General features: G+C 36.1%; 3 protein-coding genes across 4 annotated transcripts; 1 reads left to right on the top strand and 2 right to left on the bottom strand.

Moving 5' to 3' along the window:
* The first annotated feature begins 45 nt into the window (after positions 1-45).
* LOC116295934 (histamine H2 receptor-like) lies at positions 46-11743 on the top strand. Of its 2 annotated transcripts, none has more exons than XM_031703890.2 (2): positions 46-889; positions 10724-11743. In XM_031703890.2, the coding sequence occupies exon 2, from the start codon at positions 10759-10761 to the stop codon at positions 11737-11739; it is 981 nt and encodes a 326-aa protein (XP_031559750.1). In that variant the 5' UTR covers positions 46-889; positions 10724-10758; the 3' UTR covers positions 11740-11743. The 2 variants fall into 2 exon arrangements, with proteins under 2 accessions (XP_031559750.1, XP_031559749.1); XM_031703889.2 differs by lacking the exon at positions 46-889 and adding an exon at positions 1329-1604.
* Positions 11744-13947: 2204 nt separating this feature from the next.
* On the bottom strand, positions 13948-18481 carry LOC116295931 (uncharacterized). Its single transcript, XM_031703886.2, has 5 exons — positions 18231-18481; positions 16284-16362; positions 15843-15965; positions 14829-14939; positions 13948-14424 (listed from the first exon to the last, which is right to left on the bottom strand). The coding sequence occupies exons 1-5, from the start codon at positions 18465-18467 to the stop codon at positions 14414-14416; spliced, it is 561 nt and encodes a 186-aa protein (XP_031559746.1). The 5' UTR covers positions 18468-18481; the 3' UTR covers positions 13948-14413.
* A 3239-nt stretch (positions 18482-21720) lies between these two features.
* LOC116295938 (uncharacterized) lies at positions 21721-25874 on the bottom strand. The gene is made up of 7 exons (XM_031703895.2): positions 25800-25874; positions 25217-25351; positions 24497-24921; positions 23065-24415; positions 22764-22988; positions 22500-22682; positions 21721-22191 (listed from the first exon to the last, which is right to left on the bottom strand). The coding sequence occupies exons 2-7, from the start codon at positions 25287-25289 to the stop codon at positions 22049-22051; spliced, it is 2400 nt and encodes a 799-aa protein (XP_031559755.2). The 5' UTR covers positions 25290-25351; positions 25800-25874; the 3' UTR covers positions 21721-22048.
* Between the last annotated feature and the right edge of the window lie 711 nt (positions 25875-26585).

Here is a 26585-nt window from a genome sequence, read left to right as displayed (position 1 = left end):
ACAAAACAAAACAAAACAAAACAAAACAAAACAAAACAAAACAAAACAAAACAAAACAAAACAAAACAAAACAAAACAAAACAAAACAAAACAAAACAAAACAAAACAAAACAAAACAAAACAAAACAAAACAAAACAAAACAAAACAAAACAAAACAAACAAAACAAAACAAAACAAAACAAAAAAAAAGGAACTGCACACCATTAATCCAAGCCTAAGATATTCAATACAACTACTTTACTAGTGCATTTAATATCATCAACGTTGATGAACGTACACTGAATAAAACCGTTATTTCCAATTTTAAGGATTATTACTTTACAGACGGAAAATCAATGCTAGTCGCGACAATAACAGTCATGAATTAGCTGAATATGAATCTAAATACTAAAAGTAATACTTACTGATTATCTCTCTCCTTTTTATCGAACATTTTTAGTACGATTACGAACCACTGCCGTGGAATATTTGGCAAATTTTTCATTATAAAAAGTGCTAGATTGCAAGCGCAAGCGCCATGACACTTTTTAAGGGTAATACCGCTGAGGGCTCGTCCCAGTCTTACATTCCTTATTCCCAGTCATTCCCCATTCCCTCTTTTAGTAACGTCCAGTTCAATTTAACTAGTGGAAATTTTCGACACAATGTTAAAAGCGTTTGTCAACCAATCTATTTCGGAAATGATTGTTATCTTAGACTCAATCAACAAGCAACAGAACGGAATGAATAGATGATGAGAGGAATACCAAAAAAACGCACAAATCTTGATCATCAAAATTTCGAATTCCTAGCCGACAAACTGAACATACAAGTTAAGTTCATCAATTCTTCTCGGACATACAGGTGTCGAGAGAAGATATATATCACAGTTTCCACGATTCAAATCAGGTAGTTATTAATTTAATTTACTTAAAACTATTCGAGTATTTCAAATTTTTCTTGAATACATTTTTTTATTTCCTCATTTTATATATTTATATTTATTTCATTTCTTATATGTGTGTGTGTATAATCATTTGTACATTTAGTGCTAATTATATTATTTAATATAAACAAGTTTATTCAATACTTTAGACAATTCGATTTCACCGTAGAAAGGAAAATGTGTCGCAGATCATAAGCAGCTTTAAAATAATTATTCCTCTTTGAAAGGTTTTGCATTAATATTCGTGTTGACGATTTTTCTGGGCGACAGTTGAAAGCTTATACCTCTTGCAAATAGTATCGGAAAATCAGCGATGAGAAGGTAATGATATATCAGTAATAATGCAGATAAAAATATATTTGTCAATATATTATTTCTTTATTTTATTTCTTCACGCGAAAATCGAAAATTTAAAATTTCGTGTCTTGTATATAAGCAAGGCGCATCAGTTTTCTTTTCTCGACGTTTATTATTGATCTTTCTTTGAAAAAATATATATATATGTAATTTTTTTCAAACCTTGCCAAAACGGCGACTTCTCAGTGGGCTGAACAATGTCAAGGCACGGCTAATTCACAGATAGTAAGCCTGAGACAGCCTCTGGGCAGATCTAAGTCAGGGTACGGCTATCTGGCAGATAAGAGCTCTGAAACAACCTTTGTGATGATCAAAATGAGGGTAAGGCTAACTCACAGTTTGAAACCTAAAACAACCTTTGGACTGATCAAAGTAAGGCTAGGTTAACTCTCAAATAGAACCCTCAAACAACCTCTAGGTAGATCTAAGTCAGGGCACGGCTATCTGACAGATAGAGCCCTGAAACAATCTCTGGGCTGATCAACGTCAGGGTACGTATACGACTAACTCACAGATAAAACTGGAAAACTTAATTTAACATCATGTTACGCCAAGAGTATAATGGAGGGAGCAAACTCTGTGCTTTGACTTCTGCAAAGAAATAGAAAACCTGATCATTACACAGAAATGATCTAATAATGTTTGTTCTTTTGGTATTCATCCCGTCTGTTCCACATAAACATTTCAAGAAAATGCTAATATTCACTGGAAATCTCCGTGTATTTCGGTGTGAAAATTTTCTATCAAGCAAAAAAAAATTTTACACTGAGTAGACATTTGAAATTAGAAAATGAAGGAGAACGAAGACAATAATGGCAAAAGCTAGGTCATTTCAATCATGGACTTCATCTAATATCTTGAATAATCCTAGCATAAATTGAAAGCGTGTATTTTCAATTTTTAATATCAAAGACTAGGTTAAAAAACCCTAGTGGATCGGATGTGAACGTAATGTCGTGGTCAAGCCGGAAATGAAATGAATGTTAATATTTTTGAGACTAGTACTATGATCATATAAAGGAATGAATATAAGTGAATGAGTGAATGAATCATTGAATGAGTGACAGAGAGAACGAAAGACCTCTAAAAAAAACACCTCTTTGAAAAAAACTTTTTTGATGAGTGCTTCCTGTACAAACATTGTTATATTTATTACTATTATTATTATTATTATTATTATTATTATTATTATTATTATTATTATTAAGAAAGAAAGAAAGAAAGAAAGAAAGAAAGAAAGAAAGAGAGAGAGAGAGAGAGAGAGAGAGAGAGAGAGAGAGAGAGAGATGTCTTTTATTTAATCTCGGGAAATTTCATCAATGTACAAATTGGTTTTCATGAAAACCGAGTTCATAGGTAATATATATAAAAAATTAATAATAACGTTAAGAATATATAGACAGATTTATGAAATAAATTCTCATCTACCCCCCAAAAATATTATAGTAATTAAAGTGTTAAGGACCAACAGACGAAAGATTCCTCTTAAAAGATTTCAAATTATTGGACAGTCTGACACTTTGGGGTAACGAGTTCCACACTTTTGCACCGTCATAAGAGAGAGCTCTTTTTAAAAACTCAGTGCTGGGTTTCGGTAACTTTAAGCACTTCTCTCTACCACGAAAATCGTAGGTATTTTCTTGAAAATAAAAGAGTTCCCTTACAGATTTTGGTGCAAGTGCATTTAAAGTCTTAAACATCATTATTGCTTTATGCTCCTTTCTTCTTCTTTGTAAGCTTTTCCAGCCTAAAGAAGTTAAAATATCACTAGATCTGACATCGTAGCTGCTTTTTGTTATTATTCTTGCAGCTCTATTTTGCATTTTTTGCAATCTTTCAGCAGACGTCACTGGTAAATTATCCCATACCACGTCACAATAGTCAAACCAAGGTAAAACGAGAGCCTCATATATGGTAATAGCTGTCTCCAAGGGGATGTAATCGCGGACTCGTCTTATGCCACTCAATCCAGAGGATATTTTTTTACAAATGTAATCAATATGAGCAACCCAAGACACCCGTTCGTCAATCACAACACCCAGAGTTTTTGCTGTAGAGACTCTAGTAATTGGTTTGCTATTTAAATATATGTGTGGTTCGGAGGTAATTTTTTTCAATTTATCGTCAGAAGCAATAAACATGTGCTCTGTTTTAGCTGAATTTAAGCTAAGTTTGTTAGCTTTCAACCAGTTATGAATATTGGAAATATCAGCGTTCACCTCGTCAAATAGAGTCTTTTGTGATGTGCCACAAGTGGTGAGACTTGTGTCATCAGCATACATTCTAGCATTTGAAAATTTGACACTATTTGGCAGATCGTTTATGTAAATAATAAATAATAATGGCCCAAGGATTGAGCCTTGAGGGATGCCGCAATCGAGTGTTCTAGAGCTAGATAAGGTATGGTTTATGTAGCATCTCTGACTACGATCTGTGAGGTAAGATTTGAACCACTTTATCGACTCTTCTGCAATCCCATAATAGTATAATTTGTGGAGAAGTATGGAGTGATTTACTGTGTCAAAAGCTTTTTTAAAATCTAGGAAAGTGACACAGTTCAATTTACCTTCATCCATATTGGTAAGCCACTCCGTTGTGGCTTCTAGGAGTGCAGTAGTAGTCGAATGAAGCGGTCTAAATCCCGACTGCTTTTGAGAAAGTAAATTATTTGAGTTTAGATACTCATATAACTGGTTAAAAACTATTCTCTCGAAAATCTTAGCAATAGTAGGTAAGACCGAAATGGGACGGTAATTATTCAAATCATCTTTGTCATTAGCTTTATGAATTGGCGTAACTTTCGCAAGTTTCAAGCCGTTAGGAAAAATCCCTTTATCAACTGATTGATTGAATAGCTTCACTAGTGATTGACTTATTACTGGTGAAGCAATCTTGATGAAATGAGATGGTATACCGTCAAGACCTGTCGCTTTTTTAACGTCAATAGAATTAATGATTTTCATAAGTTCATCAACTGATGTGTGTCGTAAGGTGAATGTTGAGCCAATTCTAATTAGATAATCATTATAAGCAGTCGGTCCATCGGGAATTAAACAAGCTAATTTAGTCCCAATTTCAGAAAAATGACAATTGAATACCTCAGCTATTTCCTTCGAGTCACACATCGATGTATCACCTGTTTTGATAGATGTTACATAAGAGCCAGATTTAGTCCTTCGTGAGAGGACTTCATTAATAGCTTTCCAGACCTCCTTTGAGTTTTTGAATTTTGTGCAAAATGATTTTCATAATATGACTTCTTGGCTCTTTTTATCTCGTTGTTGACGCGATTTCTAATAGACTTATAATCACTCCAGTCGTCCCTCGAATTCGTTTGAGTAGCTTTTTGTTTCATTTTATCTCTATCGTACATAGCTTTCCTCAAATCAGTTGTCATCCAGGGAGACTTCTTGTTTCTTATTCGTTTTGTTTTGATCGGAGCGTGCGAGTCAAGAACAGAGAGAAATAACTCTTTCCATCTGTCCCACATGTCATATTATCCAAACAATCCCAAGGGAGTGTTGCTAAATCCATAAGAAACTTGTCGGAGTCAAAGTTTTTAGCCGATCTAAATGAGATCTTACAGTGATTGTTGTTTGTCGGAATTGCTATTTTCCGTATTGTATAAACCAGACTATGGTCACTGATACCAATGTGAACCACTCCACTTCGGACTACCCTATCTGGGCTATTCGTTAAGATCACATCAATGAGGGTTTTACTTTTTTCAGTGACTCTAGTTGGTTCTGTGATTAACTGCGTAAGTTGAAACAATTCAGCAGTCGTATTCAAATAGCGGGTTTGCTGATTAATATTAGTAGATAATAAATCACAGTTTAAATCCCCTAGGATATAAATTTCCTTAAACTCAGAATCTATTTTTGTTAACACATTTTCAAATATATTGAAAAATGAGCGTGTATCATAGAAAGAAAGAAAGAAAGAAAGAGAGAGAGAGAGAGAGAGAGAGAGAGAGAGAGAGAGAGAGAGAGATGTCTTTTATTTAATCTCGGGAAATTTCATCAATGTACAAATTGGTTTTCATGAAAACCGAGTTCATAGGTAATATATATAAAAAATTAATAATAACGTTAAGAATATATAGACAGATTTATGAAATAAATTCTCATCTACCCCCCAAAAATATTATAGTAATTAAAGTGTTAAGGACCAACAGACGAAAGATTCCTCTTAAAAGATTTCAAATTATTGGACAGTCTGACACTTTGGGGTAACGAGTTCCACACTTTTGCACCGTCATAAGAGAGAGCTCTTTTTAAAAACTCAGTGCTGGGTTTCGGTAACTTTAAGCACTTCTCTCTACCACGAAAATCGTAGGTATTTTCTTGAAAATAAAAGAGTTCCCTTACAGATTTTGGTGCAAGTGCATTTAAAGTCTTAAACATCATTATTGCTTTATGCTCCTTTCTTCTTCTTTGTAAGCTTTTCCAGCCTAAAGAAGTTAAAATATCACTAGATCTGACATCGTAGCTGCTTTTTGTTATTATTCTTGCAGCTCTATTTTGCATTTTTTGCAATCTTTCAGCAGACGTTACTGGTAAATTATCCCATACCACGTCACAATAGTCAAACCAAGGTAAAACGAGAGCCTCATATATGGTAATAGCTGTCTCCAAGGGGATGTAATCGCGGACTCGTCTTATGCCACTCAATCCAGAGGATATTTTTTTACAAATGTAATCAATATGAGCAACCCAAGACACCCGTTCGTCAATCACAACACCCAGAGTTTTTGCTGTAGAGACTCTAGTAATTGGTTTGCTATTTAAATATATGTGTGGTTCGGAGGTAATTTTTTTCAATTTATCGTCAGAAGCAATAAACATGTGCTCTGTTTTAGCTGAATTTAAGCTAAGTTTGTTAGCTTTCAACCAGTTATGAATATTGGAAATATCAGCGTTCACCTCGTCAAATAGAGTCTTTTGTGATGTGCCACAAGTGGTGAGACTTGTGTCATCAGCATACATTCTAGCATTTGGAGAGAGAGAGAGAGAGAGAGAGAGAGAGAGAGAGAGAGAGAGAGAGAGAGAGAGAGAGAGAGAGAGAGAGAGAGAGAGAGAGAGAGAGAGAGAGAGAGAGAGACAGAAAGAGAGAAAGAAAGAGAGATGTCTTTTTTTTTTTATTTAATCTCGGGAAATTTCATCAATGTACAAATTGGTTTTCATGAAAACCGAGTTCATAGGTAATATATATAAAAAATTAATAATAACGTTAAGAATATATAGACAGATTTATGAAATAAATTCTCATCTACCCCCCAAAAATATTATAGTAATTAAAGTGTTAAGGACCAACAGACGAAAGATTCCTCTTAAGAGATTTTAAATTATTGGACAGTCTGACACTTTGGGGTAACGAGTTCCACACTTTTGCACCGTCATAAGAGAGAGCTCTTTTTAAAAACTCAGTGCTGGGTTTCGGTAACTTTAAGCACTTCTCTCTACCCACGAAAATCGTAGGTATTTTCTTGAAAATAAAAGAGTTCCCTTACAGATTTTGGTGCAAGTGCATTTAAAGTCTTAAACATCATTATTGCTTTATGCTCCTTTCTTCTTCTTTGTAAGCTTTTCCAGCCTAAAGAAGTTAAAATATCACTAGATCTGACATCGTAGCTGCTTTTTGTTATTATTCTTGCAGCTCTATTTTGCATTTTTTGCAATCTTTCAGCAGACGTTACTGGTAAATTATCCCATACCACGTCACAATAGTCAAACCAAGGTAAAACGAGAGCCTCATATATGGTAATAGCTGTCTCCAAGGGGATGTAATCGCGGACTCGTCTTATGCCACTCAATCCAGAGGATATTTTTTTACAAATGTAATCAATATGAGCAACCCAAGACACCCGTTCGTCAATCACAACACCCAGAGTTTTTGCTGTAGAGACTCTAGTAATTGGTTTGCTATTTAAATATATGTGTGGTTCGGAGGTAATTTTTTTCAATTTATCGTCAGAAGCAATAAACATGTGCTCTGTTTTAGCTGAATTTAAGCTAAGTTTGTTAGCTTTCAACCAGTTATGAATATTGGAAATATCAGCGTTCACCTCGTCAAATAGAGTCTTTTGTGATGTGCCACAAGTGGTGAGACTTGTGTCATCAGCATACATTCTAGCATTTGAAAATTTGACACTATTTGGCAGATCGTTTATGTAAATAATAAATAATAATGGCCCAAGGATTGAGCCTTGAGGGATGCCGCAATCGAGTGTTCTAGAGCTAGATAAGGTATGGTTTATGTAGCATCTCTGACTACGATCTGTGAGGTAAGATTTGAACCACTTTATCGACTCTTCTGCAATCCCATAATAGTATAATTTGTGGAGAAGTATGGAGTGATTTACTGTGTCAAAAGCTTTTTTAAAATCTAGGAAAGTGACACAGTTCAATTTAGATAAAGATAGATAGAAAGATAGATAGAAAGAAAGAAAGAAAGAAAGAAAGAAAGAAAGAAAGAAAGAAAGAAAGAAAGAAAGAAAGAAAGAAAGAAAGAAAGAAAGAAGGAAGGAAGGAAGGAAGGAAGGAAAGAAAGAAAGAAAGAAAGAAGGAAGGAAAGAAAGATAGAAAGAACCTTCAAGTATGCAGGCAGGCAGGCAGGCAGGCAGGCAGGAAGGAAGGAAAGAAAGAAAGAAAGAAAGAAAGAAGGAAGGAAAGAAAGATAGAAAGAACCTTCAAGTATGCTCTTGAAATTTGTATCCAGCTTAGGGATGAGGGCAAAACAATTGTCATCTCACGAGAACAGATTTAGGGGGGAGGGGTAGTGTTACCCGGTACCCACCACCTCTGGAAGTGAAAACTTAGATTTTGTCCCCAAATATCTCCAAAACTAAAAGCCAAATCACAGAAATGAAAGGGCTGTTTGTCTGCATGTATGCTAAAAACATATTTGTGCATTGAAATTGCCACTATAGATCCCCAGTATCGAGCATTTGAACAGGTCGCTGAGGTGGGAGGGGGTATGTACCGGCCCACCACCTTAATTGAAAAAATCGGTGATGATTTATTACAACGCATTAGTATTATATATATTTCTCGATGACTTCCATGCAACACTGCAAATGGAATCTTAATAATAAAGAGATTCGAAGAGGATATTTGAAGACGACACGCTGAGAGTAATTTCAGTCCTTTCATTGATATCCAAATTCTAGTTTCCTGCGAAAGTTCGTAATTACTGATTCGCTGTATGGCTCTGTGTGATTTACAGATCGATGCCAGCGGGCTATCTAACTTTGAATTGAATCATATTTTTTTTTAAATTTCATGATTGATCTAAATAATACTTGAAGGATGAATTATTAATTGAACTAATCCTCTAATAAGAAAGTTCCACATGGAATGTGTGTCTTGGATAAATATATTAACACGTTCAAATAATGTGCACCTAAGTTCGTTAATGCATTCGAAGTGTCACTGTTCTTCCTTAAAAAAAAAATGCTAAGGATTGTATTTCAGATAGACAGCAAGCATATCAAACTAAAGACAAGACGATAGCCAGCTGGTTCGTTTGAAGTTTTTTCACTTTTATTCTAGAAGGCACGATTTCAAAATTTCAAGGTAAATTTTTTGCTTCAAATGGTCGTAACTAGAATATTATCGTATTTTCCGCATCTCTTATGAAAGCTCATTCGAGTTTACTTCTCGTAAGACACACTTTGTTTTGAATTGGCAGCCGAGAAAGTTTTATTGTGTTCGTTTTGTCATCAAGTTTCCATACGCAAGGATTGCCAATGGATGGAAATTTAGAAAGAAAGAGAGAAAGGAAGGAAGGAAGGAAGGAAGGAAGGATAGAAACATTTTTTACTTAAAGAAATGACAAGACTTCTGTCAGCTACACCTTACCATACATGTTTTTCGTTACATAGATATTGAAATTTTGAAAAGATTTCTAAGGATTTTTCAATTGAAATATATATATATATATATACTAAACTGTACGAGTAAAGGTATTTGTAGAAATGTATATAAGCATCAAGAAAAGGGGCCGGAAACTTCATACACAAACTTAATGATACTCAACATCGAACGTATTTTTCTAGACACGTTGGAGTTTTCAGTAAGATTTATATGGAAATCAATAGTTCAAAATATTGTAGGAATGCTGAAATATTACGGAATAGTTTGTGGAAACTTTAGTATGATAAAATTTGAATCTTTTAAAATGTTGAAAGAGAACTCCTTGTGTTTCACTGATAGCACAGGATATTACTTTCATATAAATACACATATTTTAAATTTATATGAATTGTACATGTGAACGAAAGATAAAAAACAGCGTTTATTAAGGGTCGACTAAGGAATATTTCACGAAAAAATACATAATTCAGTTCGTTCTTCAAAAAGTTTCGCATTGTAATTCGAAGCTCCGTATGTACTCCTTGTGTGTCACTGATATAGTACAGGATATTTGTACGATATTTTTTGTCAAAACACAGGAAACAACTATCATATATATATATACACATATTTTAAATTTATATGAATTGTGAATAAAAGATAAAAAACAGCGTTTTTAGGGTCGACTAAAGGAATATTTCACGAAAAAATACATAAATCAGTTCGTTCTTCAAAAAGTTTCGCATTGTAATTCGAAGCTCTGTATACATTTAGTCCATTGATGATCAAAGTACCGCTGTTCGCATATTTAAACAGCCGCGACAAAACAAACATTACAATTACTGGCACATTATATATACATCTCATACTCATTAGTAATTCATGAGGAAACCAGCCTATCAATGGGCTATTTTTTGGGTCACATGATGTTACTTGAAACCTGGCAAAGTCCTGTGAAAGGACTGAATTAATTTTTTGTTCAAGTCCTTGGACGGGATCAAAAATAATTCAGTTCAGGGACATATCTGTCTCTTAAGTCTTTCAATCCTAAACAAATAACCTCTCGAATAATTAATGAAATCCCGTCCTGTCCTCATTGTCGGCTTTGAAATATTATTTATTGAACACAGAGATTAGTTATAATGAAGTGTTTTGAGTTTAATTTTAAAAGGTTGTTTATCAAACCGTCTCTCGCAAAATGGTAGGTAATGTTGAACTGCCAAACAGATGATTTTTAATTTTTTCCCCGCAATTTAAAAGTGCTTAATTTTTGCTTGCATGGGTGATGAAATGGTATGTAATAATAATTATTAATGGATAAATGAAGTTTTAATGATTTCCAATAACCAGATTGAATATTTGATGACTACTTAAGCTATCGAAAACGCATCCACTTTGATAACCCATTTCGGAGCGTAAATTCGCTGTTGAGGGCAAATTCGAAAACGCATTAGTGCGGACTTGGCCTTAGTGTTTTCCTTCCTATTCTTCTATCCTGTTCAGTGCCCTCCGATTCTCTTTTATCCAAAATCTGCACTGCTCCCAGGGATCTTGAAACAATCTGTTTCCTTTTTTTCTTTGAAGGTTTCTGCAGCTGAAACACTACTCCTTATAGCCAAATGGAATACCCATCCAGCCAAACTACATCTGTTCCACCGTCAACTACAACAGGTTTCCATGATCTGTTTTGTCCAAATGGAAAATTGTCAAGATCTTCACAGATTGCTCTGATATGCTTAAACTGTTGCTGCTATGTCCTAGCATCCGGGGGCAATATCCTCGTCCTTCTTGCAATTTACAAGACACGTTCTTTGAGGAAGATTTCCATGTATTTCTTAGCATCGCTGTCATCTGCAGACTTGCTTGTTGCTTTCACAATGAACCCTATCTATACTCTAATACCTTTTGTACACAACTACGAAGATGATCAAGTTCCGACAAACTTTTTCTTCATCCTAACAAAGATTGAAAACTTTTTATGGGTTCAAACGTTAACAGCCACAACGTTCAGTCTATGTGCCGTGACCATCGATCGATATATTGCCGTCAGCTTTCCGTTGAGGTACCCCGAACTCGTCACGAACCAACGATGCCTCATTGCTGTTGTTTTTATTTGGGTATTTTCATTCCTTTTCTCTGCTACACTCTTTTTCTATACGGATTTCGACTCTCGAGAAGTCTTTTGGCTCATATGTTCTATACTGACGGTAGGAATACCATTTGTGGTTATATTGTTTTGCAATTTCAAAATGGCGGCTGTTGCAAGGCGGCAAGTCAGACAAATTCGTGAAATGTCGGTTGTAAGCGGACCTGAATCATCGCGACCGACACGAAGCGAGACGGCGTCAAATAAGAAAGCTACCTTTACAGCTTTAATAGTTTCAAGTATATTTTTCTTGCTGTTTTTTCCTGGGATGGTAGTGTTTGCTATGCTGTTAGTGGCGAAGGATCAATGTCGTGCATACGAATTGAACCTCGTCTGGCTGTGGGCTGCTTCCGTATCGTTTCTTCATTCAGCTTTCAATCCATGGATTTACTGTGTCAGAGGAAGAGAATTTAGGGTTGCTATTAAAAAGATGCTCTGTAACTGCAGGAAATAACCTTTTTGTACACAACCATGTGACTTTATTTTATTTTACTTATAGCTAACTCTTAGCTTATCAATAGCTAGTGGGTTAAAGAAAGGAGACTATAAAACGTATCGCTGAATAATAAGAGATCAAATAAGAGAGGCTAGGAATCTATTACAGGTTTTCCCCAATTACAATTACAATTTATCATGTTTCAAGAAACTAATGGCGGGATAATGTTTTTTTTTTTTTTCTTATTTAAACCTAATTTCAAACTTGTTTGCATCGATTCCATTTATTTGATCGATGGGTAGGTTTATTCTAAAATAATTAGACTTCTATAGCAGAATCATGGCCGGAATTCCCCATAAAATTGGTGTTTAAATTAGTCTATTTTTGCATTGCTTTTGTTTTCAATACCTGCATTTCTCGCTAATACTGGTCTATCACTAAAACTGAGACCACTAGCAGGCGGATCAATCAGAGTGTAGGATTAGTGATAAACTATTAGAGCCGTTTAGCATAAATCCGTAAAAAACTTTGAAAGAAATTGCACAAATTTGCACAAATTAGTAAGCTCAGTAAACTATCGTAGAGCTACAAAACTTAGCTCTTGTACATTTTTACACGAATATTTGGTATGCACTCCAGTCCACGCCATATATCCGTGAAACAAAACCAAAGATTTATTTTATGATATGCAGTTACATTGCTGATATTTTGTAAAAATAGAGAATATTACTGTAGAAGAACATAAAGAAATACCTAACCCGGCGTCTTTCTTTGGTTAATGCTCGACATATAATTCTTAGCTATTTTATGAGAAAATAGTCGATAATTAAATAATTTTAAGCAAACAATATAACCTTGAAACTTTAGTAATACTAAATAGAACAATTTCATGAAAATTCCATTGTTTTCTATTGCTTAATTAGCATTATTTTGTACTATTTAGTAATTAGTGTTTCACGGATTAATTGTTTGCACTCTAGTATGTAAAATTGTTTCACGGATATATGGTCTTCCCCTATAAAGCTGAATATCCACGCTTTTTGGTGTATGACAGTTAGTGAAAAGCACGTGCACCTCAAATACCCACGGGTCGTTCATTTCCTATTCAAGCGAGTGAACCTAGCTTTATTTGCATAGTCAACCGGTGTGGCCTTCAGACAGCAAAAAACTGAAGAATTCGTTTGTGAACAAAGCTCCAGAAACCTAGACTTCTTTCCAAACTGCCGACAACAGTTCAAACAATCGAGGTATGCATTTTTTTGTTTAGTTTGCTGTTTATTTGCCGTTATCAGGTCGTTCAATCATCGTATTCCTTGCTCTATACCGTGATATTTCTATTGTCGCTCGGCTAGCTCGGTTTTATATATTTGGGGAACCAGTTTTCGACTCATATCTATGCGTTCTCTTTGTAAAAACACTGTTTTGGGGTCAGCGCTATCTAGCATTTTCAAGTCTTAGATAGGATATTCAATTTTGATTTTTGTCGAAACCGTTTTTTTTCCTTTGACGCTAAGCAATTTTCAGCACTCAACTTCAAGTGTGCAGCGCGCTTTAAAGAACAACATCAACACTGCTTCATTGTATTCTTAGATAGGGTTTATAATTTACAGTGTTGTCTTGAACCCCGTGGGGGGGGGGGGGGGGGGGTACTCCGCCAGGATTTGGGTAGGGGTGTTCCGCTGGGATTCTGAAAGGGGTACCCTGTTTATGACAAAAAAACTCAAATTCGTAGACCCTGTTTATGACAAAAGATATAATTAATTGCACTGAGTTCCTGTTTCAATTATCATGTCATCTTGCGTATCGTTTTTTACGACCATAATAACCAGTTTCGGTCAATACGAAAGTAGAAACCCTGAATATGACAAGAAACTCAGGAAAAAATTTGGAACTTTAGTGAAATTGCATACCCTGTTTATGACAAGAAGCTCGAAAAACCATACCCTGTTAATGTTCAGCGGATCATCCCCGTATAGTCCATATATGGGAGTTCCCCCCTCCCCCCCGGGTCTTGAACGAGGTAGATCAGATAAGGTTCCCAGATCCCAGGGCACATCTCTATTACTGAACCACCCATACCACTCCTTCCCTCCTTACATCTGTACTAGGGAGAAAGATAGTTGTATATGCGCACTGTAAGACTAAAAATCTTAGTATCATCTTATTAATCATCTTTGTTAAGTTAGTAAATGCACACTACTTACTAGAGATAACGAGAGAGTCATGTATTGCTTACGATTTTTATTTATTGAATAATCACACAGGTTTCATGACTATAATATATTGTATCAATGGTATAGCTAGTCTATGGCCGGTTAGTTATTAAAATTCACGCGGAAATGAAAAGAACTTAACGGAAAGCTCATTTTTAAAATATGCCAAGTGGGGTGGGTAACGGAATATTTTGGATCATGCATATACTGGATGGGGCTTTTAATTTGAATTTGGACATTTTCATGGGTTGTTTATTTGAAGAGGCTTCGGAAATTTAGTTCAGTCCTAAAGGGCGTCCTGTAAAAGGAGTTTTCGAGGAGAAGTCTTCATCCCCTTCCCCCTCGGCATATTAAATGAACTTTCCTTAATTAACGCACTTCAAAGGTACATATGGTACAGTCTTTTTCACTTCGAGTCTTTCTTCAGGAGGTACGAAGAGATATCGTGAATCCGTCTGTATATAAGTAGATACCATGGTCTATCCTTTGACTGAAAAAATGAGGTTTCCATTGTACGATTGGTTAGTTCATGAAAAATAGGTTGCTATCAATAGACGTCACTTCCGGTAATAGCTCTTTTTTGATAGCTTGTAGAATCCTGGAAGTTGTTTTGATTTCTTGTTTTCTGATTTGATGTCGTGAAAATAGTCAAATACAATAGTTTGAGGACTTATTTTGATATGTTTTGACTTAGTATCCGCTAGTTGCCCCCCAGTCAACCGCTTGTTTGCCCCCCAGTCAACTCCAAAAAGTCACGTGATTGATAGTAAGCAATATACAAATTAAATTTAAGCAAGCAAACAAAAAGACACTGACTCACAGACACTGACACAGCTGACATACTAAACTAAAGGGGGAAAAGTTAAATCTTCACAAACATGTTTTCAGTATTACCTGTGCAAGTACCACAAGTCTTTCTGCAGAGTCTCTCCCTCATGCTGCTAAAACGCTTGCAAAATATCTTTTTTGATGTGCAGTACTCTTCACCTTCTTTATCTTCACATTCTGCATAGACAAATAAATACCATTACTAGTGCAGTTTTCGTATGACTGTGAAAAATTCACGGCACGAACACGGCCATGACACGACAAGGGATACGCCAGACCAATCACATTGGACGAGAATTTACTCTCCATCCAATCAAATACCCGAAACACGGCATAAACACGGCGCGGACACGGTCACGCCAAGGTCACGGCAATGCCAAACCAATCACATAGCGCGTGAAAAAATCAGCCAATTAAAATTCTAGAAAACATCACTGTCACGGCACGCATACGACACTGAGCTTTCACAGTCATGCGAAAACTGCTCTATTCTTAGATTGCACGTTACGTCATCGCGGCCATGTTTGTGCCATTTAACAAAAGATTTCTCATTAGCATCCACTGTTAACGTCACCGCAATGGCTGGCATGTTATTGTCTTTTGACTCTCTAGGGAATGCTTGCAACCCATGAATATGATATTGCATAGTCCTATTCTCGATCATTGGACTAATGCCGCTGGGATTTGTGACTACAGGCTCATTTGCGTTAGTTGAGCCACGTTTGACAGGAAAAAAAAAACAATCAAAAGAATTTAACCAAAAGAATCGATTTTAAGAATATTAAATAATCAGGAGTTATTAGTCTATCGAGTTCCAGATTCGCATAACACGTTGCATCAGGGGGGCTGTCTTAGTTGTAGCTAATCAATATGGCGTCTTTTTCGCTTGCGTATAGTGAAAAGCTAGTCATATATAGGAAACCTTAATTGTCGTGTTAGTTTTCAAAATTTATTATGTTTTTTGATGCATGAAATGTCACTAAATCTTTGTTAAATGCTCCCTGAAAATTCTCCTATAATTCAACGCATTGCTACAATTCTGAAAAAGCTATAATAAGGAATTCAATTATGAATACTTACTAGGCCCGGCACATATGTCACAGGTAGATGCACATCTCTCATAGGCCCAGTTTTGGTACCGCTGGCAATAGCCATTTTTATTAAATTGGTCGCAGTATTTTTCGTCTCGCGCGTCTTCACAACCTGAGGGGAAAAAAAAAAACATTTATGCGATAGGATTCCTCGAAAACAGAAGTACCGCAATTTCTCTCTGCTTTCTTTGCAATAGACCTTATTCTTCCTGGTATTTTAGACGGAGTGTCATTCTCTTGACAAAAATATTATTTTTAGCTGTGGTATATCTATATTCATAAGTCTTCTTAGCTCATGGGCAACCGTTAAACAAGAGGAGGGAACGACATGTGGTCAGTGGTAGACCCCTCAGTGAGTCTGTATCATAGGGTGCATGGATGGAGGGAGGGTTATGCTGATGCTAGTCTAGTAGTAGGCTCTCTATTTTACCTTCGTCCTTTGCAGTTACCATGACTACAGCAAGAACACCGACTAGTACAGCAGCGATCTGAATCTTCATCATCTTGAGCTAAAATACAAAACGAAGCAAACTAAATGATCAGTAGCGTGCGAATTAGCGTGCACAGAAATCAGAATCACATGAATGTGCGTTTCGGCGGCTCTCTGTTTGATTGATTATTTTATGTCGTTTCATCGTTGGTACGTACGTAGTTCAGGTGTTAGGGCAGATTCATATACCTCTTACTAGGAAGAATGAAAATATACCATAAAGTTTTATATACAGATGTTAAACGTCACCCCACTTTAAATGCAAAAATCGGATGCATGGTAGTTAGGATCAAGGTCACGTGACCGCATTACCATTTTCTTCCTAAATCCTTTAGCTCATAAACTTAAGTGTACATGCCAATTTTGGCGAGGTTTCAGAAAGAAATGACTAAAGAATAATAAAATGGTTCTAGCTATAGATGTCCTTCAACCCAGGCCTTAACGTACTTGAGTTTATTCACAAGTCCAGTAAGAAAACGCTTAAACCCTTCTCACGTCCGGCAAGAACAAATGCAAATTGCGCGCCCATGAGTGTAGCATAAGTTTCATAAAGTAATGATAGTAGAGAGATAGACTTTACTGACTTAAACACGAATTTGAATCACTAAAAATTACTACAGTGCTCTCCCATTGAGCTGTGTAAAATGATATTAATATATGAATATATTATTTAACAATTATTCGCCTCAGGCTCATTGAGTATCGGGGAATATTTACAGAGATGCGAATCTTGTTTGATAAAAATTCTGGAAAAAAACGTTTCGTGGTATGAATTTAGACTCCATCAAATGAGATGAAAATAGCAGACACTAAGAAACGTCAACGTAATGAGCCTTATTTTTGATTATTTTTGACTAATATTAATCCTTTACCCGCCCAAACAGATTGTATCGTTATAATTCGCGCTCAAAATGATTATGCTAAATTCATTCTAATTTAAACTTAAGAACGCGCGCTTTGAAACTGAAAACCGTAGTTTGCGCGCTTTTTGATGATACAAAGCCATTGATGATTAACTCAGTACACGACATGCACTTTAACTTATGCCAAATATAAACATATTGCAAGCATTCACTAGAGAGTCAAAAGAAAAAAAAAACATGGCGGCCAACATTGAGGTGCCGTTAGCAATGGATGCCATAGCCGCGATCAAAACGTGCAATCAAAGAATAGCAGCTAAAATTATTGGGCTTGATTTCGAAGTTGTGTGTATGGTCAAATATACGAGTCTACGAAATATTTTAGTCCAAGAAAAATTGATTAAATAAAATTAATTGCGGTCGAATTTTATCAAATCCTCCAGAACAACCTCTAGTTTGGCAAGGCTAGGCAAACTCGGTATGGAATTTAGGAATTTTTGTTTTGTGTATAAACAAGTAATAACTATGGCGCTTTAACATGGTACCGGACGAACTTTTAACGGAATTTTTTATCTTGTACAAACCGTTTACACCAACCGTCTTTTTAATTCTAAAAAAATACGTTCTATTTACACGGGCCGGTTCCAAATTTGCCCGACTATGCAGGCGTACGAGTAGTTTTTGTTCAGATAGCTCAGTCGTCCCGTATGAACAGAACCCATAAACGTACAACTTTTTGTTTTGACCGCGGAAACGAAGCTTGTGCTAAATAAAGTTGAAGAACTGCATATTAAACCTACAGGAATTAAAAGCGAGGGTAAAAGAGATATGCTGTGTTGAAACTCTACTCTTGTGAGATACCAAGTACAGGAATAGAACCGAGCGAGTATCATGATCTAATGTACATTAGCGCCGGCGAGTGAAGTACTGCCACCCTAACCTTCATTCATATTCCCCAATTTTTAAGTGAACCAAATCCCTGTGAGTAAGCTTTCCAAGAAAAAATTACAAAATAACAAGAACTTACCTTAAAGTCGTTCTTTGGGCTTCTTGAATTCTGTTCGATTCGTCTTCTCGTCTGATGCTTGAGTGTTTTAGCTTGTAACTGCCATCCATTATATAGTTGAATCATTGTTCTTGGCACCTCCCCCTTTTTCCAGCCGAATGCACGCAAGCAATTTGAATTGTTAAAGTCATTAAACCCGTGTTGTATCGATGTTAGACTAATACACGCATTAGTAGTAATGTTATGGTCTTCTTTCATGTCTATTTATTAAACCGGATCATGTTCAGTCTAATACTTACATACAATTATTTTCTATCCTTCTTTTTCAAATCGTATGTAAATTCCTTTGTTGTTCGACATATTCAAAGTTACTTTGAACTCTACCGAGTCGTTTCCACGTGCACGCTATAGGACCCATGGGGCGAGTTATTACTAACGGACCTAATTGGAATTCTGAGGTTTCCAACTGTTTGTTGCTTAGGGGATATAGGATTCGAAGAAAACGTTTAAAGGGGACTAGCGCGTAAATCATCCAAATTTTAATTCAGCTGAAACTTTACTGGAATAACCCTTAAAGGTCTAATAATCACTGGTTAATTTTTTTCCCTGACATTCGGATGGGAAGTATTATATTTTTGCAAATGTTTATAGGAGTATGTGACGTCATACACTCATCACTAAACATCGCTCCATACATTTCTTTGTATTTTGTAATCAAAATATCTTCTAGTTTTATAACAGCATTGGAGAAAAGATACCATAAAATGATTCTAACCACAAGTTATGTATGTTAAGTCCCTAAGCGGACCTTTGCTGGGCTTAATAGAATGAAAGTAAAACATGAAGTTATTTACAAAGAAATGTATGGAGCAATGTTAAGTGTTGAGTGTATGACTTCACAGACACCTATAGAAATTCGTAAAAATATAATACTTCCCATTGGAATATAAAGAAAAAAACTTTAACCAGTGATTATTAAACCCTTAAAGATTATTCCATTGAAGTTTCAGCCGAATTAAATTTCGGAAGATTTTCGTGCTAGTCTCCCTTTAAAAAATGATTGTAGCCCTGCCACTTTCTCGGCAAGAAATTCGTGTCCCTATTACTTCAACGAGGAAACTGCTTTTGTCAAAATAAAAAGCTATGGACTCTACACAAATGTTTTATTTTTTTTGACTGATGACTCTCCCATCTGAAGCTCCAGCCTCGGCCTCCCTCCAATAGTACAAAGAACTGATTGATGGCAAATCATGCATGAAATGGCATTTTGCGATAATAGTTAGATATATATTTTTTAACGTATTTTATTGGTTTTACAATACAAAACAAGAAAAATAGAGCTTAGCGAAAATTATTATATTCTTGCGCTATAAAGATGGTGTTATGGTGTCACTATACAGAACAAGAAAAATAGAGCGGACGGTAGTGTGGACGGTAGGCCTAACCGAATAAATAAAAATTCGGATTCAAATTTATCAGGCATAGTGTGGACGAGGCCTTATAATGTTTCTATACGGAACAAGAAAAAATAGAGCTTAGCGAAAATTAAGATATCCTAGCGTTAGAAAGACGAAGGAAGGAAATGCTACTAACGCGTTCAGGACTACTTATATATTCAATAGTTATGAGTCGCAAACTTAAAGGAAAACGGGTCACTTTAGTAAACGGTAAATTATCGAGGTCTCGAGCTCAGTCATAAGCTTTAAATTATCAATTTTTGCTGAATGATCATTGAAAAGTCACCCTTGTGCTCCACTGATATACTTTGGAGTTTGGATACTTTCCTAGTGGCATTGACAGTGAATACGTTTCAGCAGAAAATACATAATTCAAATTTAAAATTGCATGCAATCATTCTTGTTGACCAGGGAACAACTCGTGTCTAACATGACCGACTCTTTTCCCATGTTCGTTTTTTATCTATGAGATTAAAAACAAGTCAAAATTAAGACATTACAACATATATTCTACTCTCATTTGTCAATTACTATAGGAGTCTAAAGCCCAAGACGAAAAGTATAGAATCATGTGGTGTGAAAAAACGTTGACTGCCTAGTTGCATGGTTGTAATAATGGATGGGCCTACATCAAAGGAATATTGATAGGATAAATTAAAAGTCTAGCGCTAAGATGAGCCAAAAATGGATCAAAACGTACAACAATTGCTGCGCAATAAAAATATAGAAAGTAAAAACGTCTTATTTTGAGTTGCGTTTCTTGGTCGTTATTATAGACACGTGGTTTTAAAGAATAATGAGATTAGAATAGAACTAACCGTGTTGCTATATGAGTTATATAAAGGACTTATTGTCTTCAAATGGAAGCCTTTGGGGATATTATTCTAGAACAATATGTGTTATCCCTTCATATAAGTGTCTAATTTGTTCTTAATTTGTATTCCTTTCGTAAATATAACCTCAACATCTATATTCATGATCGCATATCAGCAACAGGCTTTTATTATGTTATGCGCTCAAGTTATAGTTGAGCTCTAACTGAAAGTGTTGACATGCTTTTGTTGGGGGAAGGAAAACTGCAGGACCCGGAGAAAATGTGGGAATACGATCAATAGTCCTTAAAATCAAATAGTTTATAATTGCACAATTTCCAGTACGAGTTCAGAAACCATTTTGGTGGTCATTACATAACAAACAAACAAACAAAAAACAAACAAACAAACAAACAAAAAACAAACAAACAAAAAACAAACAAACAAAAAACAAACAAACAAACAGAAAACAAAAAAAAAACAAAACAAAAACAAAAACAAAAACAAAACAAAAAAAAAAAAAAAACACACACACACACACACAAAAACAAAACAAAACAAAGGGGGAAAACCCAGAAGAATAAAAAGAAAAAAAGATTAGGAAATATTTTAAGGTTTTTTTTGCGGCCCCCTGACTGACAAATATTTATAAATAACTATTATAAATCTCGTGTTCTGATTGGTTGTGAGCGCGTGCTTTATGAGAGCACACAGCACGCGCTGGTACTCTCAGGTGCTTCATTCCTATTTAAAATAACGGTTGTTGAAATTCGTATATATGTTCTGTCAACCCCCGCGTACTTTATAACTGCACACAGCACGCTCGCGCGTTTTCTATTTCTTCAATATACCAATATATACTCATATATGTATACATATATTTACAACTCAAAACAAATTACACTCTGCAGCTACGAAAAGAATAATATATGCATAAGTGTTTTAAAACTATAAATTCAATTTTTATCATCATCTACATTTATATATGAATCGAAACACGAAAATCAAGCTTTCTGACCCTTCGTCCATAACTAGGTTATGTATATATATTGTCGGTTGTGTATAAGCAAAAAATGAAAGAAGAAAAGTTTGTTTTAAGAATTACACTCAGCAGATACAAAAAGATTAATACATGCTCAAGTACTTTAAGATTATATATAGAATTATTATCATCATCTACGTTTATATTATGAATCGAAACACCGAAAAAATCAAGCTTTCCGACGCTTCCTCTATTTACTAGGTCATATATATATTGTCGGTTGTGTATAAGCAAAAAATGTAAGAAGAACATTTTTTTAAGAATTACACTTACCAGATACAAAAAGATTAATACATGCTCAAGTACTTTAAGATTATATACAGAATTATTATCATCATCTACGTTTATATTATGAATCGAAACACCGACAAAAATCAAGCTTTCCGACGCTTCGTTCATAGTAGGTTGTGTATATGTGAACAATGAAAAGAAGAAAAGCTTGTTTCAAGGATTGTTTGCGCCATTTTTGGTCTTTCGTCTACGTTGTTCAAGGTTGATGCGACTGGCCTTTTTAAACAATTTGGCTGATTAATTATTTCTTCCTTGTTGTTCATCTTCGTCATTGATCTTCTCCTCTTCATCTCCTTCCTGGTCTTCATTACTTTCACCCCCATCATTCATATCAACTTCAGTTAAACCATATTCTCCTGCAGCATCCCGTACACCAGATACTACAAACAAAAAAGCAAATCAAAGATTAATGTACTGAGCCCATAATAACGAGAATAAACCAGTTTTCAAGCTAGTTTTTTTCAAAGTTGTGAGAAAAAAAAATCATATGCATGGATTAGAATATGTTTATTGAATACCATCCAATAAAATAGGTATGATTTTCACTTCAAAGTTCTGACGCTTTGGACATAAGTCTTTGCTTTTGTAAAGAAGGACCGACGTCTGATACGAGTGTGAAATACGTTTTCTTATTTCACAGTGTTCATTTTTTACTTTTCACATCAAAAAGTGCAAATTGATTTTTTACCTTGAAAATCATTGCTGGGCTTGACAAGATTTTTCGTCTTCCAGCCGCTGTTGCTTGCCATGCTTCTTGCTTCACTTTGTACCTCATCAATAGTCAGCATGATTGACAGACAGCAAGACAGAGAACAACGAGGATTCTTGATGAGATAATATATACTTTGACCAACTGCCACCGAATATTTTACTGCAAATGAAACATTTTACAAAGAGATCGTGGTCATCAAAAAGTGTATAACGAACACAAGCATGCGTGTCCATTACTTACCGACAACAAGAGCAGTAACCATGACATTAGCAGTCACCAAGAGTACTGTGATGATCAAGGAATCCATGATCTTAGCATCAGCATCCAGCAAGGCACCTTGGTCTATCTTGAGCATCATCCCAATACACGTGTTAGCAAATGTTACCAGAAGCGACGTTAACTGAAGAGCATGCTCGAACTTGTCAGGAATCGGCATAAAGTGAGCGTGAAGGATGGCATAGCAGCCTGTAAATGCAAAAAAGCGAATACAATAATTTGGGAATTTATAGTTCTGGTCACTAGTAAATTTTGTTATGTTTACCTGAAAGCATTGAAGCAACTCCAAGAGAGTTTCGTCCTTCTGCGCCAATCAAAGCCAAAGAAGACGTCAGCAACAGCTTTCTGGTCATCTCAATAGTTTCCCAGAACCAACAATTATCTGCGTAGTTTTCAAATATGAAACTCATTCCTGCGACAATTGGGACAGTAGCTACAACAGATCTTCCAAGTCGCCTGCCTTTCTTTTCGCTTGTGGACCCCTTTTGGTTACTAAAGACTTTCTTTGTCTCAGATATTGCACGGACAGCTTTTGATAGAGAAAGTGGTTGACGTCTTGGCCTCTTCTCATCTCTGGACATTTTGTTCTCATCTGGATAATTTCCAACTGGTTGTAACTGGTCATGTTTTACTTCGCCACCCATGAAGCGGATATGTCTTGAGTTGGGTGTCTTTTTTGGTGACGCAGTTTCGTTGGCAACAGCAATCGTGTCTTGTTCTTCAGATATCACCTCGAGATGTTCGTCTCCTTTCTTGATTACATGATTTTCTTTTTTTGAAATATTTGTGTTCTGACACATCTTACTATCTGTTTTGATCACTTGTTTTCTTTCATCAACGGATCTAGTACGCTTTTCCGACTCTTTTGTGTTACTTCTCAACTCTTCATCACTCAAAGCAACATTTGCAGCTTCTTGCAAAGTCTTCTTGTGGTAATACTTCCACAGAACTGCTACAGTTAGTAATGGAACAGCAAAAGGGTAGATCAATGCAGCATAAGCCAGGATCACATACTGGTTGTATTTGTCAGTAAAGCAAGTTATGGAGTAGTCAGCCTTTAAGTAGGAGGAACATTGTTGTTCACTGCTGTCTTGGCAGATTTTGTGGCAAGATGCAGGAAGCATTTGGAATATCTTTGAACATGTCTGTGGGTAAGTCACGAAAATGAACAGGAAAACATTTCGGTAGCAAGCCTCTTTAGTAGCGTCTAGGTCAGTTTGAATGGACGATTTTCCAGCCCTCTTGCTAAGATAAACACGCTTTAGGTGGTAATAGGCCAAAGCTACAAGAATGACACCAGCAGTCATGGAACACGTGATAACAAGATCTGCGTACGCATCCATCTTAAGACGAGAATTGAAGCAATGTAGAGGTGCAATTTGCAGGATGTTCAGCTGAACGAATTTGGCGTACTCACTCATCTTGGTCAAGGCACTTGGCCACTGAACGTACGAGAATGCGTCGAGTGTACCAGAAGAGATTTGATAGAAGGACACGATGATCTTGAGACGAGCAAGGATGATGTCGGTAAGGGAGCGCTTAGCTCCTGCTTTGCGCTGCTTTCCTTTGAAGACCACGTAAATGATTATCACAACAACCAATAAGATTGCACAAATCTATAAAATAGCAATCGAATAAAAGTAATGTATGTTTAGCTGTCAATAGCAATTTTATTTAGAAAACAATTTTTTTTATACCTGAAAAATAAGCCAGTGTACAGCTGGACACTTGAAACACGTTGCAATGAGCTGGTAATGTTTCTTGTCACATACAGCACACAAGGGACCTGTGTAACCCTCAGCACATTCAGCGTCCAGTCCTCCAAGGCATGACTCTGATCGTGGACATTGGTAATGTTTGGGGAAAGATCCATTAAACTGAACAAGGTCTCTATCATAGCTGTCGTCGAAGATTTGTAGGTTATTGGTAAAGTTGATGTAGTAATCTTTCTCTGACTTGGAAATCCATTGCCAGTAGTACCCAGCCTCCAGGGTCATCGACTCGTTAAAACACCTGACGCCAGAGTCAGGACAAGGGTAGCACTTGTCAAAGCGATCGAGACGATAAAACTCGTCTTGGCATCCACAGGCTCTGAAGCCTGCAAACCCATCATTTTTTGTTCCTATAAAAGGGTTTTACATGTCACTTGAATAAATTGTTAGAACAAGATTCAAATGTGTAACAAACAAAAGAAAATCTCTCCAAATTAACATTAGTATGAATTGATCAATGAAATGATCTATGGAATGTTGAAAAATGAGTTCCCAAAATGCAAGATTGTTTCCTGGTCCTTTTCTTTCCTTCCATCTTTTTCTTTCGTTCCTCCTCCTGTTCCCTCATCCCTTTCTTGGTTCTTCGCCCGTCCCTTCGTCCCTCCCTCCCTTTTTATATAAATAAAATAAGAATGTTCGTTGTACCCTCAGGGCATGGTTTACAGTCTTCTTTTCTTCTTCCTGGTGCTGTTCTTACAAACGTCCCGTTGTCGCACATCTGGCATCCATTACCATACGCTCGTTCGCCATAGAATGCAAGTGCGTCTTGGTAAAACCCACCTAAATTTATATGTTATATATCATTAGTCACACTACCATGAAATGGAGTCACACTTCATTCATATTAGCCTCTTACGCAGACGTTCTTAGGGTCTATCGGGCAACGTTGCGTGACAGAAAAGAAATGAGTCTGTTTAGGAGACTACATTCACGTAAACGGCGCATAACAGAATTATATCTTCTGTTTTGACTTATGTTTTCAGTTCTCGACGTTAGCCTCAATATTGTGAAGAATACTCATGCATTTGTTCCATGCAGTGAAGTTTTTTTTACTTTTGCATATATAATTTATTAGAAATACTAGTATTCATAAATATTTTGACAGGGAAATTTGAACAAGACAGCAATCATGAGTCTGCAATCAAGAAACACAGCGGAATCATAACATCTATGACATGTGTCAAAAACATTCCGATCTCTTTTATTTCTCTCTGATTGGTTGGCCTACCTGCTGGACAAGAAATGCAAAGAAACTCTTGTATTGTAGCATTGTAGGTGATGTAACTCCCGGATAAACAAGGTTTACAATATATGTAGCCTGCGTCATTAGTGCATTGGAATCCAGTGCTGCTGTACCCAGCCATCAAATTGCTACTCAGGTCTAACATTTTTATTGTCTCGGCATTTTCGGTTGGATATCTCGAAAGAAAATATACGAAAATTATAAAAACACTATTTAGTAAACAACTATTAAAGCCAGCTATCCATGAATGCTCGTTTACATTTCCTCTATATGAGTTTTTGCTTACCACTCTTTTTCGAAAATGTTATTAAGTAAAACGGTTTGTCTCTATGTTATCTAACTTGCCGATATACCGGCATCTTAAAATATCGTAGTTCACATTACCAGGTTTAACCAAGGGCGGATCCAGGGGGCGGAGGTAAAGGGGGGCTGATACCCCCCTTCAGCAGAAAAACAAAACAAAACAAAACTGAAGGATATCTGCTTTTTTTAAATTGTTTTCCGTCTTGTTGACGGAAGAAACTCAATCAGCCCCCTCCCCTCAACTCAATTAGCCCCCCCCCCCCCCCCCCCCAACCCTAAAATTTCGGCTGGATCCACCCTTGGGTTTAACGTCAACGAAAGAAATATCATATAAGTAATTGCAGTAAAATTTCAAAACTGACTGATCGGACGCCAATATGACAAAGACTTCAAGACGTTTTGTCATTCGGAATAAACTAATACAGCCGACTGCATAGAAAACTCATTATTTCTTACATTTGTATTGCT

This window comes from Actinia tenebrosa, unplaced genomic scaffold, assembly GCF_029948245.1.
Source record: "Actinia tenebrosa isolate PJP-AT-01 unplaced genomic scaffold, QUT_ActTen_1.0 PGA_scaffold11__36_contigs__length_13525064, whole genome shotgun sequence".
Taxonomy (NCBI): Eukaryota; Metazoa; Cnidaria; class Anthozoa; order Actiniaria; family Actiniidae; genus Actinia; species Actinia tenebrosa.
Note: the sequence above shows the minus strand (reverse complement) of the source record. Positions and strands in the feature narration are given on the sequence as shown.